The sequence below is a fragment of the Cherax quadricarinatus genome, chromosome 84 (genome assembly GCF_038502225.1).
Source record: "Cherax quadricarinatus isolate ZL_2023a chromosome 84, ASM3850222v1, whole genome shotgun sequence".
In the NCBI taxonomy this organism is placed as follows: domain Eukaryota; kingdom Metazoa; phylum Arthropoda; class Malacostraca; order Decapoda; family Parastacidae; genus Cherax; species Cherax quadricarinatus.
Genome location: NC_091375.1, coordinates 3,102,200 through 3,123,943, shown reverse-complemented (window position 1 = coordinate 3,123,943; position 21,744 = coordinate 3,102,200). Strand labels below are relative to the sequence as shown.

General features: G+C 40.8%; 1 protein-coding gene across 4 annotated transcripts in view; it reads right to left on the bottom strand.

The window, feature by feature from the left end:
• The window catches only part of LOC138855181 (uncharacterized), a 204,225-nt gene that overhangs the window by 147,242 nt on the left and 35,239 nt on the right, over nt 1-21,744 (bottom strand). For all 4 annotated transcript variants that reach the window (XM_070102948.1, XM_070102951.1, XM_070102950.1 and 1 more), the window contains exons 2-4: nt 16,184-16,828; nt 15,046-15,580; nt 6,716-6,843 (exon numbers count right to left, since the gene is read on the bottom strand). In XM_070102948.1, the coding sequence (XP_069959049.1) occupies nt 6,716-6,843; nt 15,046-15,580; nt 16,184-16,828 (1,308 nt within the window). The remainder of the gene's footprint in view (nt 1-6,715; nt 6,844-15,045; nt 15,581-16,183; nt 16,829-21,744) is intronic.

Sequence of the window (21,744 nt, the reverse complement as noted above, 5' to 3'; positions counted from 1 at the left end):
TATCTTAGAAGTAGGCAACTTCTTCAATTTCTCTCTCCCCTCCTCCGAAGCAGTTTCCTCAGGTGTGCCCTCTTGCTGTTGAAGATGATCTAGCAGCTCATCAGTGGTTAGTTCTTCACTGTCCTCCACCACCAACTCTTCCACATCCTCCCCACTAACCTCCAACCCCAAGGACTTCCCCAATGCCACAATGGATTCCTCAACTGGCACAGGATTCTCAGGGTTAGTCTCAAACCCTTCAAAATCCCTTTTGTCTACACATTCTGGCCACAGTTTTTTCCAAGCAGAGTTCAATGTCCTCTTAGTCACTTCCTCCCAAGCCTTACCCATAATGTTTACACAATTGAGGATGGTAAAATGATCTTTCCAAAACTCTCTTAGAGTCAGTTGAGTTTCTGAGGTCACTACAAAGCACCTTTCAAACATAGCTTTTGTGTACAGTTTCTTGAAGTTGGAAATAACCTGTTGGTCCATGGGCTGCAGGAGAGGAGTGGTATTAGGAGGCAAAAACTTCACCTTAATGAAGCTCATGTCCCTAGAAAGTCGCTCTGCCAAGTCTGAAGGATGACCAGGAGCATTGTCTAATACCAGGAGGCACTTAAGGTCTAATTTCTTTTCAATTAGGTAATTTTTCACATTGGGGGCAAATGCATGATGTAACCAGTCATAGAAAAAGTCCCTAGTGACCCATGCCTTACTGTTTGCCCTCCATAGCACACACAAATTAGCCTTGAGGACATTGTTTTTCCTGAACACTCTGGGAGTTTCAGAGTGATACACCAATAAAGGCTTCACTTTGCAATCACCACTAGCATTGGCACACATCAACAGAGTAAGCCTGTCTTTCATAGGCTTATGTCCTGGGAGTGCCTTTTCCTCCTGAGTAATGTACGTCCTGCTTGGCATTTTCTTCCAAAACAGGCATGTTTCGTCACAATTAAACACTTGTTCAGGTTTCAGTCCTTCACTGTCTATGTACTCCTTGAAGTCCTGCACATATTTTTCAGCTGATTTGTGGTCCGAACTGGCAGCCTCACCATGCCTTATCACACTATGAATTCCACTACGCTTCTTAAATCTCTCAAACCAACCTTTGCTGGCCTTAAATTCACTCACATCACTAGTTGCTGGCATTTTGCTAATTAAATCGTCATGCAACTTCCTAGCCTTTTCACATATGATCGCTTGAGAGATGCTGTCTCCTGCTATCTGTTTCTCGTTTATCCACACCAATAAAAGTCTCTCAACATCTTCTATCACTTGCGATCTCAGTTTCGAAAACATAGTTGCACCTTTGGCAAGAACAGCTTCCTTGATTGCCGTTTTCTTGCCCACAATAGTAGCAATGGTTGATTGGTGTTTATTATACAACCTGACCAGCTCAGAGATACGCACTCCACTTTCATATTTATCAATGATCTCTTTCTTCATCTCCATAGTAATTCTCACCCTTTTTGCTGTAGGGTCGGCACTAGAAGCTTTCTTGGGGCCCATGGTGACTTATTTTGCAGGTGCAATCACTAAAAAGGCTGTGATAATATGAAATGTTCCAGTTGTATGTTTGGAAGCGACCGCGGTGGCTGGCTGGCTTGTAAACACTGGCACCAAAGGGACAAGTGAGGCGCGCTCAGGCCAAAGTGGACGCGTATGGTACGGAACGAATAGCACTGGTCGGGTTTTTAAGCGCTAGTCGAGGCAAAATTTTTGCGTTAAAATGTATCGCTAGTCAGATTTATCGTTAATCGATGCCATCGTTGGTCGAGGGTCCACTGTATACTGATAATGCTATACCGAGCTATCTTACGAAGTCTAAAAACAAATCCTCTTGCCAGTGAGTTGTCTGTGTCTTAGAAGAGCTTGACAACTTTAGCACCTGGGTTCTGTTTACATAATGATATCTACTACTAACTGTAAACTATGGTTATGTTTTGTCCTCGTATATCTCAAGCAGTGTGGAATCCCCAATTATATTATGAAGGCACTTTTTCCAAAGCCTTCATTTTCTACAAGACCTAACAATGGGTATGACTAATATATTTCTCTAATGTAGAGGAAGAAATGGGTCTAATATGAATACAGCCTGCTTTATGCTTCTCAACTGACTCAACAGCCACCAATATTGGGCTACAAACAGAAGACGCCTTTTCCAAATAGGGTTCGATGTGAGAATGGACACAAACAATAGACTTAAGAAACATGTAAAACCAGTGGTTCAGAGCAAATCTTATAGGCAGTAATCAGGGCTGGATTAAGGCATGGGCTTCATGGGCTGCAGCCCAGGGGCCTCTGCCAACTGGAGGACCTCCAGAGATTAAGTGAAAAGCATTCACAGTTACTGCTGTAAGTTTATAATTCTTTCTTTCTTTCAACACACTGGCTGTATCCCACCGAGGCGGGGTGGCCCAAAAGGAAAAACAAAAGTTTCTCCTTTTACATTTAGTAATATATACAGGAGAAGGGGTTACTAGCTCCTTGCTCCCGGCATTTTAGTTGCCTCTTACAACACGCATGGCTTATGGAGGAAGAATTCTGTTCCATTTCCCCATGGAGGTAAGTGGAAATAAACAAGAACAAGAACTAGAAAGAAAATAGAAGAAAACCCAAAGGGGTGTGTATATATATGCTTGTACATGTATGTGTAGTGTGACCTAAGTGTAAGTAGAAGTAGCAAGACATACCTGTAATCTTGCATGTGTATGAGACAGAAAACAAAAAGACACCAGCAATCCTACCATCGTGTAAAACAATTATAGGCTTCAGTTTTACACTCACCTGGCAGGACAGTAGTACCTCCCTGGGCAGTTGCTGTCTACCAACCTACTACCTATAAAGTTTATAATTATAGTATGTTATTACAGCACATATATAATGAACTGTTGTGGTTAATTTTTTTCCTTTTGAAAATTTCACTGGGGGCACCTTACAGTACCTGTAGCCCAGTGGCCTACAAAATCTTAAACTGGCTCTGGCAGTAATACCCAAGTGGCTCATCGGAATCATTATATACAAGCAGTGAAAATATACACACATATGCAGTATAATGTGATCCTTTATTGACAACGTTTCGCCCACACAGTGGGCTTTTTCAAGTCACAGACAGATCTACCTGGGGTGGAAGGTACGCGAGTATTTATAGCCAGGTTCACAATGCTGGGTCAGGTGGAGAATGCTGCATGTGATGATCTACTGAGTGGAGTTACAGATCATCACATGCAGCATTCTCCACCTGACCCAGCATTCTGAACCTGACTATAAATACTCGCATACCTTCCACCCCAGGTAGATCTGTCTGTGACTTGAAAAAGCCCACTGTGTGGGCAAAACGTTGTCGATAAAGGATCACATTATACTGCATGTGTGTTCATATTTCCCTTGTGTCGGTATTTTATACCATTTATTTCCATATACAAGCATTATCAACAAACAGCAAGAGTACCAACATCTATACTAATAAAAGTATTGTGCATGTATCACCAGTACTTGTACCATCAATCATGCAAAATTCAATACAATATACTTGACATAAACTTACTAAACATTCTAAATGAATGTTAACTTGTTTGGCAAAGTTATCACTAAGTCCCCTGAAGGAGGGAAGAGTGCCTTACTGGTGAAGGGCTCTTGATTTATGGAAATGGAGCTAGCATCCCCTTCCAGTAATCATAGCAGATTACCTCCCACTCCTGGATGCTATATGACCCCTACAAGTTCAGCATTTCCCCATGAGTATAATAATAATCACCCTGAACAGCTTTACTTAAGCTTACAATCAATTACACCTCAAGAAGCCTGGCTATTGCCAAAAGTCAAACCTAAGTAAGTTTATTTAGGTACAGGTACACATAAGTACAATTTTCATACATAATGACATGTGTAAATTACCTACAAGGATAACCCAAAAATAGGTCAGACTTACGTCTGGTGGGGTCCTATTAATATTATACTGTGTATGTTACTGATCCCATGGGAGTCACACAGCACGTGGGAAGAGGAGGTATTCAAGTTTGATCTGCTGAAGAAAAGAGTAGCTTCAATTTCATGGCTCAAGATCTATTCACCAACATCTTTGAAGACAGTCAAACCTACATTTTATGAATGACTAACCTTGTATTGTTGCACCTTTGATACTGGAGACAATGGATGGAAAGTGACTTGCTCATATGACTGAATGAAAGTCATCCAAATATTATTGTGTGCAACAGTAAGTACAGGAGTGTTAGGTTAGTAATAAACATTCTAGCTACTTTCCAACATGGAAGATGCCACTCACAGAGGGGGCATGACCAGATAAAAAAAATGCAATATACAGTATTTAAGTCCAGCTTTTTAAAAAAAGAAACCTCAAAAAGCATTATGGTCAGGCCAAATTGCTAAACATGCACTAAATGGATTTCCACTGATTGTGCATACCTTCTCTTGGTTGTTGGCCTTGCCCAGAATATTAATAGGTGAAGCAGCAATATACAATACGTTATCCTCACTTTTTTGAAGAACTACATGTGTGTACTACTACAAACTGATGCTCCTAAGCTACTCATTGTCTTTTGTCACAAATGACAACTGTTAACTTACATTTAAGTTTCTTTATTATACAAGATGATCAAAAAGTAAATATCAAGCTTGCAGATATAACACTTCTTTTCATTCTACTCTTTTAAAGAGATATTTATATGTACCTAAGAAGAAATATCACACCCAAATATGACTAGCACTGATGTGTAACAAAGCCTTCACTACAGATTTTACAAATGGTGCATACCTATGCTAAATCGTTTATTCACATGTAGTTTATTGTTCAATTTTAAAGATATACCAATTATAATCTACTCACAATATTTGACACACACACACACACACACACACACACACACACACACACACACACACACACACACACACACACACACACACACTCAGAATTACTTAAGAGACATTTTAGCCATCAATAACAAAAAAGGCACAATACCGTGTGAACGATACAGTGTGACTTTGTCAATGGTCCAAGTCAGACCGAAACGTCGTCGTAAGCTTCTCTCTTTTATGTGCGGGTTATTTGTGTATTTTAGCCATCTGTATCAATAATGAGTTGCCCATCACTTGTGTCGGAGTCGGAACTGGAGCCAGTGTCACTGGACAGAAGATCATGAAATCTCCAGGACATGCTGTTGCCATCTTCCTGGAAACAGCAACCTCTCACTTCTCTTTCCATATCATGCAAGTCTGCATGGACTTCTACCTCATTCTCTCCTGCAATTTTTGGCTCCCTATATAACTGAACTTTGGGTTTTCTTTGTGCATCTTTCTTGAGTAAAGATTGTATGGCCATCTTCATGGAGTTTTTACGCATTACAACCTTAATGTTTCTTTCTAAGTTATCGATAATTTCATTAGATATATCAAAGTTTCCAGCTTCATTTTCTTTCCTGGTGCTTCTATCAAGGAAATTTGCTAATTCTCTAAGTCCAGCTTTAGCATCCAGTGTCTGAACCCCAGAAGAACTTGACTCTTTCTTTTGCTGTCTTCTACTGCAGCATCCATCCTGTAATGGTTTTGCAGTGTAAGACTGTCCTAGGCTTCCCACTGTTAATAAGTTACACTTACAATTAAAATTTAAAGGTTCTTGTTTACACTGACTGGAGAGCTCTGAACTACTGCAACAGGAAGAGGTACTCACATCAGACACATTATGAATTTTTGATTTGCATCTGTGCACTGTTCTGTCATGAGTGCATTCTGTTGCTTGGTTAGGTGATAAATTTACCCGTGATTCAATCATCTCTCCTGACTTTTCATTTTTGAGGCCATATTTATCAACAGAAACTTGTTTGCATTCTTTCTTCTTATCAAGTGAAGTGCAGTCGCCAGGTATGGTAACACTGTATTCCCTTCCTTCATTTTGAATATTGAACTCGGAGCCAACAAGACGAACATGAATTACAGGTAGAGATTTGCGCAAAATATCTACCGAGTCCTTGCCCTCCTCTTTTGTGGAAGGAAAAGATTGTGTGTTGTTATCCTTATGCTTTTTACATGATTTCATTCGTTTTCTTTCACCATGTTCATGATCTTCCTTATGAGATCGCTTTTTTCCAGTGCCTTTAAGCTTTGATCGTCTTTTTGGTCTGCTCTTTTTTGTATGCTTACTTCTATTACCAATGAAGTTCTTAAAGAAACATTTGTCATGTGCTGATTTACTATTGTCTTCATGGAGATATTTTTCATTACATCTCTTGGAAAAATTATGTGTATCTAAATTATCCACTTCTGTTGATTGTAAACTGAAGTTGCTGGACATTTGATTGAAATTCTTAAAATCTTTGTAATCTGCAAGTGCGGGTATGGACAGATTTTGAGAATTCTCTTGTACATCTTCCTTGTTTCCTGTCAGTTTTGCTTCTCTTAGTGATGCTGTGACTGAAGACTGAGAGGAGGATCCCTGTTGGATCATGTGTCTCACCAGGCGTAAAGATTCCTCCAAGCCTTTTTCTACTTTCCTCTTTATTTCATATGTTTCCAGCAGAGGGTCAGGTGCAAGACTGTGCTGAAATAGAGCTGAATAAAGGGGTAATGTGTATGGTAATGGAGGTGATAACATTGTGGAAGACAGCAACTTAAGTAATGAGGGGCCAGAATTTGGAAATAATGATGAAGTACAAGAAGGGGTAGCTGGGGCAGATGAATAAGCATCAGAACTTGAGGAAGATAAAGAAGATACCTGAGGCAAGGAACTATCTGCTTGTGGTGTATGAAGGTGGTCCGACGAGTGTGTTGTTGTAGAATTTTGACTCTCTGGAAGCCCCTTGGTCACCCTTATTTCATTGGAGGGGTTCAGAGGAATTATTTCTGAAAAAGAAAATAAATAAATAAATATATATATATTTTTTTTTTCAACAAACCGGCCGTATCCCACCGAGGCAGGGTGGCCCAAAAAGAAAAACAAAAGTTTCTCTTTTTAAATTTAGTAATTTATACAGAAGGGGTTACTAGCCCCTTGCTCCCGGCATTTTAGTTGCCTCTTACAACACGCATGGCTTACGGAGGAAGAATTCTGTTCCAATTCCCCATGGAGATAACAGGAAATAAACAAGAACAAGAACTAGTAAGAAAATAGAAGAAAACCCAAGCATATATATATATGCTTGTACATGTATGTGTAGTGTGACCTATGTGTAAGTAGTAGTAGAAAGATGTACCTGAAATCTTGCATGTCTATGAGACAGAAAAATGGACACCACCAATCCTACCATCATGTAAAACAATTACAGGTTTACGTTTTACACTCACTTTCTCAGTAGTAGTAACCAGTTACCAGTAACCAGTGTACCAGTAGTTGACTCACTACCAACCGTCTCTGCCTGAGTCACTGTCTGTATTCATATTGTGCTGACCACAGCAGTATTCAAAGACCCCCTCACATATGGGTACTGTGGGCGGCCAGTCAGTCATACGAGAGTGAGCGAGAGAGGCAGGATCGGCTGTGGCGCCCTTCCACATACTTCAGTTACAATATACGTACTTCCAGCCTACGTGAGTATTTTTACCCAATCCACGTGTTCGAACTCCCACATGATAAATGGTGGCACCGGTGTGGAGCGTGGATTTAAGTTTTTATGGGTAATTCAGGACGTTAGAAGACTGTTTGTGAGTAGCCGGCGGGTCAAAGGTGAACTGTCTCACCCACTCCAGCTACTCACTCCCCTCACTCACCACCTCCAGCCTGCAAGCCTGTTGCAGCCGTTTCAAGCTTCCTGGCTTAGTTCGTGTGCTAATTGCTTCAATCTCCGAGGGGTTGACCCGGATTTTGCAATTAAGCCAGTCAGTAAGCCAGACTGTGGAAGTGAACGCCAGTCAGCCTATCTTCCAGCCTGTCTCCTGTCATCCACCTGCTCCTCCGTGCTGTGTGCATCATTACACGTCTTCCAGTCAGCCATTCTCGTGGGGTAAGCCAGTCAGCCAACCCAGCTTCTAACCCAGCTGAGAGAGAGAAGTAAGCCACGCAGTAAGAAGTAAGCCAAGTTCCTCTGAAGTATTGTCTATATCGCTTTGTGCTTGGATGCTAAGAGTGAATTTCACCATCCCTGTGGCATAGTGGCTTGGCAGGACGGTAGTACCTCCCTGGGCGGTTGCTGTCTACCAACCTACTACCTAGGATATATATCTCTTCTTTCTTTCAACGTACCAGCTGTATCCCACCGAGATGGGGTGGCCCAAAAGGAAAAACGAAAGTTTCTCCTTTCAAATTTAGTAATATATACAGGAGAAGGGGTTACTAGCCCCTTGCTCCCGGCATTTTAGTCGCCTCCTACGACACGCATGGTTTATGGAGGAAGAATTCTGTTCCACTCCCCCATGGAGATTAAGAGGAAATAAACAAGAACAAGAACTAGAAAGAAAATAGAAGAAAACCCAGAGGGGTATGTCTGTTTTCTCATCAATGTTTTTGAGAGCTTTACGAATTTGTAGTCCTGATTTCATAGATGAGGAAATATCCAAAATTTATGAAATAGGTAATGTTTTAAAATACCCAAGAAATGTAATTAATAAATCTTTTAAAGTTGCTAGAAATACTTTTTACAATCCAAAAAGGGACAACCAGCCTTATTCAACTAAAAATATGTTTGTTCTCCCTTACCATGAAAACTTGGTTGATATGCCTTCTCTTCTTAAGACTTTTAATATTAAAGTTGTATTCAAAAATCTTGATACAGTAAAAAAAACTTTTGATAAAGAATTCCCCCCAAAATGCTGATGGATGTGTCTATAAGATTCCTTGTAAAATTTGCGATAAAGTTTATTACGGTCAAACTGGTAAAAATATTGAACTAAGATTAAAACAACATAAATATAGCATTAGAACTGGACAAGATTCCAATGCTCTATTTATTCATGTAAGAGATTTTAACCATCCAATTGATTTTCAAAAAGTTGAGAAAGTAGTATCAAGCAAGTCCATGGTCGACAGGAATATAATTGAATCTTGTTTCATAAAAAGCAGTTTTGACAATAATATGAATATTTCCTTTGGTTTATATAAATTAGATCCATTTATAATTAATAGAATTTGGGAAGAATTTAATAATACACTGGACAAATAATAATTTTTAAAATTTTCTTGGGTAGAATAGTTTGTTCGTGAGTTGTGCAAAGGACCTGTCCAGTTGGGCCGGCGCGCGTCAGGTGTTTAACCGTTGTGGGATCTGATAGTGAGGTGTTGGCCAGACCCCTTATATACCTTCCTTGGATGCTTTACTTTCATAGTTCCTTGATAATGTGAGTAGTCACAAAAGCACTTGGAATTTCTCTCTTCTTTCAGAGTGGTTGTTTTGTGCATATATATATATGGGTGTGAAGCATGGGTGATGAATGTTGCAGCGAGGAGAAGGCTGGAGGCAGTGGAGATGTCATATCTGAGGGCAATGTGTGGTGTGAATATAATGCAGAGAATTCGTAGTTTGGAAGTTAGGAGGAGGTGCGGGATTACCAAAACTGTTGTCCAGAGGGCTGAGGAAGGGTTGTTGAGGTGGTTCGGACATGTAGAGAGAATGGAGCGAAACAGAATGACTTCAAGAGTGTATCAGTCTGTAGTGGAAGGAAGGCGGGGTAGGGGTCGGCCTAGGAAAGGTTGGAGAGAGGGGGTAAAGGAGGTTTTGTGTGCGAGGGGCTTGGACTTCCAGCAGGCATGCGTGAGCGTGTTTGATAGGAGTGAATGGAGACAAATGGTTTTTAATACTTGACGTGCTGTTGGAGTGTGAGCAAAGTAACATTTATGAAGGGGTTCAGGGAAACCGGCAGGCTGGACTTCGAGTCCTGGAGATGGGAAGTACAGTGCCTGCACTCTGAAGGAGGGGTGTTAATGTTGCAGTTTAAAAACTGTAGTGTAAAACACCCTTCTGGCAAGACAGTGATGGAGTGAATGATGGTGAAAGTTTTTCTTTTTCAGGCCACCCTGCCTTGGTGGGAATCGGCCAGTGTGATAATATATATATATATACGTATATATATGCAATAAGATCACAGTAAACAGGTGATTTCAGAATATGCAAAACAACCACTCTGAAAAAATAGAGAAATTCCAAGCGCTTTCATGACTACTCACATTATCAAGGAACTATGAAAGTAAGGCATCCAAGGACCTATCCAAGTTGGCTCGCCGCGCGTCACGTGTTTAACCGTTGTGGGATCTGATAGTGAGGTGCCGGCCAGACCCCTTATATAGCCGGTTTCCCTGAATCCCTTCACTAAATATTACCCTGCTCACACTCCAACAGATCGTCAGGTCCCAAGTACCATTCGTCTCCATTCACTCCTATCTAACACGCTCACGCACGCTTGCTGGAAGTCCAAGCCCCTTACCCACAAAACCTCCTTTACCCCCTCTCTCCAACCCTTTCGAGGACGACCCCTACCCCGCCTTCCTTCCCCTATAGATTTATATGCTTTCCATGTCATTCTACTGTGATCCATTCTCTCTAAATGACCAAACCACCTCAACAACCCCTCTTCTGCCCTCTGACTAATACTTTTATTAACTCCACACCTTCTCCTAATTTCCACACTCCGAATTTTCTGCATAATATTTACACCACACATTGCCCTTAAACAGGACATCTCCGCTGCCTCCAACCGTCTCCTCGCTGCTGCATTTACCACCCAAGCTTCACACCCATATAAGAGTGTTGGTACTACTATACTTTCATACATTCCCTTCTTTGCCTCCATAGATAACGTTTTTTGACTCCACATATACCTCAACGCACCACTCACCTTTTTTCCCTCATCAATTCTATGATTAACCTCATCCTTCATAAATCCATCCGCCGACACGTCAACTCCCAAGTATCTGAAAACATTCACTTCTTCCATACTCCTCCTCCCCAATTTGATATCCAATTTTTCTTTATCTAAATCATTTGACACCCTCATCACCTTACTCTTTTCTATGTTCACTTTCAACTTTCTACCTTTACACACATTCCCAAACTCATCCACTAACCTTTGCAATTTTTCTTTAGAATCTCCCATAAGCACAGTATCATCAGCAAAAAGTAACTGTGTCAATTCCCATTTTGAATTTGATTCCCCATAATTTAATCCCACCCCTCTCCCAAACACCCTAGCATTTACTTCCTTTACAACCCCATCTATAAATATATTAAACAACCATGGTGACATTACACATCCCTGTCTAAGACCTACTTTTACCGGGAAGTAGTCTCCCTCTCTTCTACACACCCTAACCTGAGCCTCACTATCCTCATAAAAACTCTTTACAGCATTTAATAACTTACCACCTATTCCATATACTTGCAACATCTGCCACATTGCTCCTCTATCCACTCTATCATATGCCTTTTCTAAATCCATAAATGCAATAAAAACTTCCCTATCTTTATCTAAATACTGTTCACATATATGCTTCAATGTAAACACCTGATCTACACATCCCCTACCCACTCTAAAACCTCCTTGCTCATCCGCAATCCTACATTCTGTCTTACCTCTAATTCTTTCAATTATAACCCTACCGTACACTTTTCCTGGTATACTCAGTAAGCTTATTCCTCTATAATTTTTACAGTCTCTTTTGTCCCCTTTCCCTTTATATAAAGGGACTATACATGCTCTCTGCCAATCCCTAGGTACCTTCCCCTCTTTCATACATTTATTAAACAAAAGTACCAACCACTCCAACACTATATCCCCCCCTGCTTTTAACATTTCTGTCATGATCCCATCAGTTCCAGCTGCTTTACCCCCTTTCATTTTACGTAATGCCTCACGTACCTCCCCCACACTTACATTCTGCTCTTCTTCACTCCTAAAAGATGGTATACCTCCCTGACCAGTGCATGAAATTACTGCCTCTGTTTCTTCCTTAACATTTAAAAGTTCCTCAAAATATTCTCGCCATCTACCCAATACCTCCATCTCCCCATCTACTAACTCCCCTACTCTGTTTTTAACTGACAAATCCATATTTTCCCTAGGCTTTCTTAACTTGTTTAACTCACTCCAAAATTTTTTCTTATTTTCATTAAAATTTCTTGACAGTGCCTCTCCCACTCTATCATCTGCTCTCCTTTTGCACTCTCTCACCACTCTCTTTACCTTTCTTTTACTCTCCATATACTCTGCTCTTCTTATAACACTTCTGCTTTGTAAAAACCTCTCATAAGCTACCTTTTTCTCTTTTATCACACCCTTTACTTCATCATTCCACCAATCACTCCTCTTTCCTCCTGCCCCCACCCTCCTATAACCACAAACTTCTGCCCCACATTCTAATACTGCATTTTTAAAACTATTCCAACCCTCTTCAACCCCCCCACTACTCATCTTTGCACTAGCCCACCTTTCTGCCAATAGTCGCTTATATCTCACCCGAACTTCCTCCTCCCTTAGTTTATACACTTTCACTTCCCTCTTACTTGTTGTTGCCACCTTCCTCTTTTCCCATCTACCTCTTACTCTAACTGTAGCTACAACTAAATAATGATCCGATATATCAGTTGCCCCTCTATAAACATGTACATCCTGGAGCCTACCCATCAACCTTTTATCCACCAATACATAATCTAATAAACTACTTTCATTACGTGCTACATCATACCTTGTATATTTATTTATCCTCTTTTTCATAAAATATGTATTACTTATTACCAAATTTCTTTCTACACATAGCTCAATTAAAGGCTCCCCATTTACATTTACCCCTGGCACCCCAAATTTACCTACTACTCCCTCCATAACATTTTTACCCACTTTAGCATTAAAATCCCCAACCACCATTACTCTCACACTTGATTCAAAACTCCCCACGCATTCACTCAACATTTCCCAAAATCTCTCTCTCTCCTCTACACTTCTCTCTTCTCCAGGTGCATACACGCTTATTATAACCCACTTTTCACATCCAATCTTTATTTTACTCCACATAATCCTTGAATTAATACATTTATAGTCCCTCTTTTCCTGCCATAGCTTATCCTTCAACATTATTGCTACTCCTTCTTTAGCTCTAACTCTATTTGAAACCCCTGACCTAATCCCATTTATTCCTCTCCACTGAAACTCTCCCACCCCCTTCAGCTTTGTTTCACTTAAAGCCAGGACATCCAGCTTCTTCTCATTCATAACATCCACAATCATCTCTTTCTTATCATCTGCACAACATCCACGCACATTCAGACTTCCCACTTTGACAATTTTCTTCTTCTTATTCTTTTTAGTAATCTTTACAGGAAAAGGGGTTACTAGCCCATTGTTCCCGGCATTTTAGTTGACTTTTACAACACGCATGGCTTACGGAGGAAAGATTCTTATTCCACTTCCCCATGGATATAAAAGGAAAATTAATAAGACCAAGAACTATTAAGATAAAATCAAAGAAAACTCAGATGAGTGTGTATAAATAAATGTGTACATGTATGTGTAGTGTGACCTAAGTGTAAGTAGAAGTAGCAAGACATGCCTGTAATCTTGCATATTTATGAGACAGACAAAAGACATCAGCAATCCTACCATCATGTAAAACAATCACAGGCTTCGTTTTACACTCACTTGGCAGGACGGTAGTACCTCCCTGGGTGGTTGCTGTCTACCAACCTACTACCTAAAAATATATATAAATATATATATAAAATATATATATATATATATATATATATATATATATATATATATATATATATATATATATATATATATATATATATACATATATATATATACATATATATATATATATATATATATATATATATATATATATATATATATATATATATATATATATATAAAAATATATATATATATATATATATATATTATATATACACACACACACACACATACACATATATAAAAAGCAGGGTTAAAGAGAAAAAATAAAACTATACACTATAAGCTATAAGTTTGAACTGTATTTATTTATCCTAACAGTAGTTATTATGCTGCAAATGCCAACACACAGTAATCTCTGTCTATGATGAATATATGTGAATTCACTTTTATGCAATGATCCCCCATTCTACCAGTAATTTGTGTGTGAAATAAATGCACTCTTATGCATTTGAAAGCAATTTGCATAATGATAGTGGAAGGATTACACTGTGAAGATGCCCTCAATAACATCAAGACTTCAGAGGATCAAATAAAGTCCTCCACCTTGAACAGTGCATAAAAATTTCTTTGGAGAGGCTGAATTATAAACTTCAAGGGCTTACCCAAATTGTTCACAATTATTCAACAAGTTGTTTAACTGCAACAGAAAATGGTAAGAGAATGTTTCTTGAACCATGAGGAAGAAGATAACATGGAGCTCATCGATTTTTATAATAGAGAAAAAAATGTAGCTAACCTGACGAAGATTATAGTGCAGTACTACTACATCTGCTGATCAGGAAGAGGAACTGAAAGTGCTTCTTAATATGGAGAACCTACAAAGAAGCTGGCAGAATTGTTTTGCACAAGCTGAGAGACTTCCACAGTTAGACACAATGACCCTAGCCTGAAGAAGTCTCAAGTTCAAACATCATATAAACACTGGCCTACAGTGCCTACAAATAGGTGTTGAATGACTAAGCAATTCTTGAAGTCTTCACATGCCTCCAGGCCCACTCTAAATGGCTCTTCTATCTCTACATTTATTGCATTGGTTATGTTTGATGGTGAAAGCACCTTACTCATTTGAATATAATGTACAATATGTATTATCCTAATAATGTACTAGAAAGGAGACAGTAGTACAGTCAAGGTCTTGCAACATCTCCCTCTATTTTCACATGTCAATTTGCTTTCCTTTTATTCAATTCTTATATATTGTATGTGCCATGGGCTTGGAACACATTTATCACAAAGTGAGGGACATTTGCAATGGTAAAAAGAGCATTTTCAATTGTTTTACTATACTATGGTACAGATGTTGTATACTGTATATTTCTCCATATTTACATATCACTACTAGTACTAATATAGCATGAAAAAAAGTTGGGTAATCATTTAATCATGAAATAACACACAAAGTTTAATATAGCAAAAACTCACTATTGTGAAGATCTAGGCAGGGTGGAGGTGAGGCAGAGTGACTGCAGCTGTGTGTTATGTCACACCTCTCATGGCAAGGGAGAAATTTATGAGCATCTGCAAGTGTGGCTGATGTCTGTACAGTGTGGAAGGAGCTGGTGATCTGGGGTGATGATGGTGTTTCCTCCTTCACACACACTTCCTCCAAAGGTTGCAAGGGAGGCAGAGACAACAAAGACAGCAGTTTGTTGGATGGTCCATTTTGTAAAGCTTGCTGGTTAGTTGTTCCATTTGCTTTGGAGGTAGGAGGGAGTGCTACAGGAGGTACTTGCTTTTCTGTGGGTTTCTTGAATGAATTCTGGTGAATGGTTGCTATATACGACAATGAGGGATGCAAGTCATTAGATGGAGTGGGTTGGAGGGGACTTTGACTGTCTGAGGGTGGGGTAGGCTGCAGAGAGGTGGGGTGAGGTGAACCCGGCTCGTCTGAAGCAGCAGCAGGCCGGGAAAGGGCCTGCGATGTAGTATAGTGGCACTTTTGACAGGTTATTTTCACCTGGTGAAAGAATAGAGCAAATCTATTATGAAAAACATATTAGATAAACAACTAGAACTTAACTTCCAGCTCATTATCAACTACTCTGCAATATATCCTGTACTCACAAACTTTTTTAATCTTATGAAAAATCACAATACAGTGGACCCCCGCATAACGATCACCTCCGAATGCGACCAATTATGTAAGTGTATTTATGTAAGTGCGTTTGTACGTGTATGTTTGGGGGTCTGAAATGGACTAATCTACTTCACAATATTCCTTATGGGAACAAATTCGGTCAGTACTGGCACCTGAACATACTTCTGGAGTGAAAAAATATCGTTAACCGGGGTCCACTGTATATTAAAATACATACAACAAAAAAAGGCACAATACCGTGACTGGAACAATACACAAATAACCTGCACATAGAAGAGAGGAACTTACGACGACATTTCAGACTGACTTGGAGCATTTACAAGTTCGATCCAAGTCGGACCAAAACGTCATTGTAAGCTCCTCTCTTCTAAGTGCGTGTTACTTGTGTAATAAAATACAGCTTTGGAGAAATTTACCAGAAATATTTGCTTATTGCTATAGTAAGTGCATGTTATTACATACCTGTGTGACAGCTGCCAGGTGGGCAGAGATGGTGCCAGTGATGTAAAGGCAGCGGGAGGCTCGACATGACAAACACCGGGTAGACTGCCGCAAGAATACTGCCAATCCATGAATGTCAACCAAGTGGTGTCGTCCACCTGCCCTCATCATACCTGCACCCCCCACCATCTCTGCTCCCTCACTCCGAGGCTCAACTTTACTCAGATCTGTTGTTCCATGTCCTATGACCTCATTAGTAGGAATCTTATGGACAAGTTTATCTTTATTTCCACTAAAAGAGCACTCAGTAGGGCGAATAGGTGTTGCAGATGAGTCTGCAGTGATGTCTTGCAAACTTGTTTTAACGTAAGTACCACTAGTGCCATCATTTAGAGTGACATCATAGCAACCATCTCCTAAGGTACTCTTTGTAATTGTGGAAGGAGCTGCTTGATAATTGTTAGGAGTGACAGTGGCCAAGGAGTGTGTGTCACAACATAGCTTACTTCCATATCTTCCTGCTGTGTTAATTTGCAGGGGACCACTGCTGTCATTTCCACACCCTCCACCAACGGACATCTTGCACCGGGTGTCATAACCGCAGTTCTTGATATCATAGGAATGCATAGCACACATTTCCTCAGAATAACACTCATCCAAGCCTCCCTGCAAAGTGAAATGTGATAAGAGTGCAATCACCTACCAGTATACAGTATAGCTCCATAACACTTCCCCCCCCCACACACACACACATACACATCTAGACTCCAAGATAATGCAGTTACTGGTACTGTACTAATAATATTCTGCAGTGAAAGCAGGATATTTTAATTATTTTAGTCTTAACATATCAAGTGTAAGCAAGTGTAGCGACCAGTGAAGAGGCGGGGCCAGGAGCTTGGACTCGACCCCTGCAACCTCAACTAGGTGAGTACAACTAGGCGAGTACAGACAGATACAACTAACAGTAATGATAATAAATAGGCTAACAAAGTTATAGAGACTAGAGAGGAGCTTGAGAGACTATGTGTGTATATATACGTATATATATACATATATATATATATATTCAAAATGCAAGTCCTAATCCAAGACTTGACTGTTGGGGTGATGATCCCTGAAATCATTAATAGATATATGTGATGCCTGAGATACATTTGGATCTCACCTCTTAACAATCAGCTGCCCAGAATGATTCATGCACCCTGTTAGCTTTGTGGTAATGTCTTTACCTTGCTATATTTCAGGCCTTGCCAGCATCTCTCCTGTCTCTGTGGTATAGTAGGTCTTTAACTTGCTTCTGAATTTTAAACATATGTGTGTTAGAAAAATCTGGTTTGCAGCCCATGTGGAACCAAAAAGGCCCCAAGATTTGCATCCATACCAGTCACTGAGTTGAGAAGGCACTAAGATGAGATAAATTAGACGTGCCTAATTTATTACTATGAATATTATTATGATGAGACACTGAAGGAATTACCTGTCTGGAGATTACTTGGTGTGTCATACACAAACCCCTGCCTAAAATATGAAGAAAATACTGGCCAGAATTTCAACATAAACATAGACATGACTTAGCTGGGGTTCCCTGACTTTCCTGTCCACTCGCCTAATGCTCACGTTATGCAGGACTGCAAATCCAACAATTTCAGCTCCTATTTGAGAGGTTTTAAACACAATATAACCTCTAGAGCGACGAAAATTCTTCCGATTTCAATTAACGTTAATTCACTCAGTTCAAAACAATGGCATCTCTCCCCAGCCACACTCACCAATTTCGCTGGTTCTTTATTTATTTACAAATTAATTTTTATTATCTACAATATATTCCATCAATTTACATATGAAATACACTGTATTTTCGGAAAATATACAGTATTTTCCACAGGTGGTGAGTGATGGGCGGGATGTGAGCGGGTGGGGGTGAGCGATGGGCGGGGGGGGTGAGCGATGGGCGGGGGGTGAGCGATGGGCGGGGGGGGTGAGCGATGGGCGGGGGGGGGTGAGCGATGGGCGGGGGGGTGAGCGATGGGCGGGGGGGGTGAGCGATGGGCGGGGGGGGTGAGCGATGGGCCGGGGGTAAGTGATGGGTGTGTTCGAGGGTAGGAGTTATGATGGGTGGAAGCCAATGCAAGAGGAAAACAGAAATCATTGTTAGTGCAACAGGTTAGTCTGTTAAAATAGCGTGGGTCCACAGTTGGGACTTTCAGCAAGGTCAGTTAGATCAAGTCAGGATCCTGCATGCCTGCTGATAGAGGCGCCAATTTGAGGTTCTTAAACCTCGACTTGATGCCATATTGACTTACCATGTGGAAATCTGGAATGTGGAAAATATGGCAAGTCAATATGGTGGAATAGTGCGCCCTGACAGTCCTAGCAAAAGTGTTTATCGTTTCTCTATGTGGTATTCATCAGTGAGAGGAGTGTGGGTAAGCCTGTGGTCTCAAACATGACAGAGGTGAGATGGCCAAAATCCTAAATGTGGTTATACCTGGAGGGGGGTTCGGGGGTGTCAACGCCCCCACGGCCCAGTCTGTGACCAGGCCTCGTGGTAGATCAAGGCCTGATCAACCAGGTTGTTACTGCTAGCCGCACATAAACCGATGTACGAGCTACAACCTGGCTGGTCAGGTACTAAGTGCCTGTCGAGCTCCCTCTTGAAGACAGCCAGGGGTCTACCAACGCTGTCACCACCAGTTGCAGAGTTGCCAGAGCACTGAACAAAATAGTCTGAGAAAGGAATACATATGTGGGAAATCAGATCATAAACAGCTGACCAAGCAGCTGAGCTTACTTGTTCAGTGCCCAGAACATCGGCGCGCCCAGAAACCCTACAAAAAACTTTTTGTATGTACTAGAAATGTGACATAACTAAAGCTGTAAACGGAGGAGGATGGGACGGGACGAGTCGAATTTCTGGGTAACTTGTAAAGCACTTTGCAAGTCCGAAACACTACAAATGACGAGGCAGACATAGTGGCAATGTGCATGACAGAAGCGAGAATTAGAGAACTCTGCTGTGAAAATATTGGCCGATTATAGTAAATGATCTTAGATTTTTTCAGGAAAAGCAACTGTGTACCCGACACCACTGGGAGATTTAGAACCATTATTGTACACTGCAATAGCATGATAATTAGACTGGAGGTGTTCAGGAGTGAGCATTAAAGCTGTGGCAGTCAATTGAGCTTTTGCACACGAAAGTGGGGAGGGTCAAATATGAATTGTCTGAACTTCGCAAGGAAGGTGAGAAAAGATGCAGGGTGAATGTGAAGGAAAGCCAAAAGAGAGTGAATATGGAATGGAGGCAAGATGCCTCAAGAAATGTCTGATACATACAAGGAAGATACTGCACTCGAGGAACCAAGCCCCAAATCTATACACTACCATAACTTACTGGAGAGAGGTATAGGTAAGTGTAAATAAAGTAAACCCTGAGTTTTAAAAGCAGGGATGCCATAGGCGCAATAACCAGCGCTGTATGACCCCTACGCGTTTAGCTCTTAATTTAACTAGAATAATAATAATAATAATAGGCACAGTAAAAGAACTGTCAAATTTGTGGCCCAAGACTATTTAATGTACATGTATATTAAAGCTAATATATGGTGGGAACAAGACACACATACAATTAAGACATACTGAAGGAGACGTGTGGCTACTGGTGAATTTTTCAAAAAATCCACCAGTGGCGAAAAGTATCTTGCAATAAATGTCTTTATTGTGCATGTGTCTTATTCCCACTATTCAACCTGTTACCAGCAGTTATCAGAGATACTACCGAAACAAATGTTGAGAAGTCTAAGAGGACTGGATTAGTACCTCCACCAAGTGCCAGATCAACCAGGCTGTGATGGCTATGTGGGCCAGCGAGCCGCAATAGCAACAGCCTGGTTGAACAGGCAATCAACAGGAAAGCCAGGCTGCGAGGGTTTAGACAACCCCTCAAAACCGGTCACAGGTATGTGACAGGTAGAGAAGGTAAAATGTGTTAGGAAACAACCAAAAAAAAATAAATTACAAATGGGACACGTAAGGTGTTGTCTACATACCTGCAGGCAAGTCTTGAAACAACACATTATTTTTATTCTGGTATCTTCAGAATTTTTAAGTTAGGAGGGTTAGCCATCCAGGATAACTCAAGAAAGTCAGCGTGTCATCGTGGACTGTATTTCCATTGGGGTCCTTAAGAGGCACGTTCCCCAGTCGTTGAACTTCATATTGTTTTCTGCAGCCCACTGAAAGATTTGGTTGATGTCTGCCTGGAGCTTTGCAGTGTCTGCAATGGAAGACACTGTCATGCAGATTCGGGTGTCATCTGCAAAGGAAGACACGGTGCTGTGGCTGACATCCTTGTCTATGTCGGATATAAGGATGAGGAACAAGATGGGAGCGAGTACTGTGCCTTGTGGAACAGAGCTTTTCACCGTAGCTGCCTCGGACTTTACTCTGTTGACGACTACTCTCTGTGTTCTGTTAGTGAGGAAATTATAGATCCATCGACCGACTTTTCCTGTTATTCCTTTAGCACGCATTTTGTGCGCTATTACGCCATGGTCACACTTGTCGAAGGCTTTTGCAAAGTCTGTATATATTACATCTGCATTCTTTTTGTCTTCTAGTGCATTTAGGACCTTGTCGTAGTGGTCCAATAGTTGAGACAGACAGGAGCGACCTGTTCTAAACCCATGTTGCCCTGGGTTGTGTAACTGATGGGTTTCTAGATGCGTGGTGATCTTGCTTCTTAGGACCCTTTCAAAGATTTTTATGATATGGGATGTTAGTGCTATTGGTCTGTAGTTCTTTGCTGTTGCTTTACTGCCCCCTTTGTGGAGTGGGGCTATGTCTGTTGTTTTTAGTAACTGTGGGACGACCCCCGTGTCCATGCTCCCTCTCCATAGGATGGAAAAGGCTCGTGATAGGGGCTTCTTGCAGTTCTTGATGAACACAGAGTTCCATGAGTCTGGCCCTGGGGCAGAGTGCATGGGCATGTCATTTATCGCCTGTTCGAAGTCATTTGGCGTCAGGATAACATCGGATAGGCTTGTGTTAATCAAATTTTGTGGCTCTCTCATAAAAAATTCATTTTGATCTTCGACTCTCAGTCTGGTTAGCGGCTTGCTAAAAACTGAGTCATATTGGGACTTGAGTAGCTCACTCATTTCCTTGTTGTCATCTGTGTAGGACCCATCTTGTTTAAGTAGGGGCCCAATACTGGACGTTGTTCTCGATTTTGATTTGGCATAGGAGAAGAAATACTTTGGGTTTCTTTCGATTTCATTTATGGCTTTTAGTTCTTCCCGCGATTCCTGACTCCTAAAGGATTCTTTTAGCTTAAGTTCGATGCTTGCTATTTCTCTGACCAGTGTCTCCCTACGCATTTCAGATATATTGACCTCTTTTAGCCGCTCTGTTATTCTTTTCCGTCGCCTGTAAAGGGAGCGCCTGTCTCTTTCTGTTTTACATCTACTCCTCCTTTTTCTTAGAGGAATAAGCCTTGTGCATACATCGAGTGCTACCGAGTTAATCTGTTCTAGGCATAAGTTGGGGTCTGTGTTGCTTAGTATATCTTCCCAGCTTAT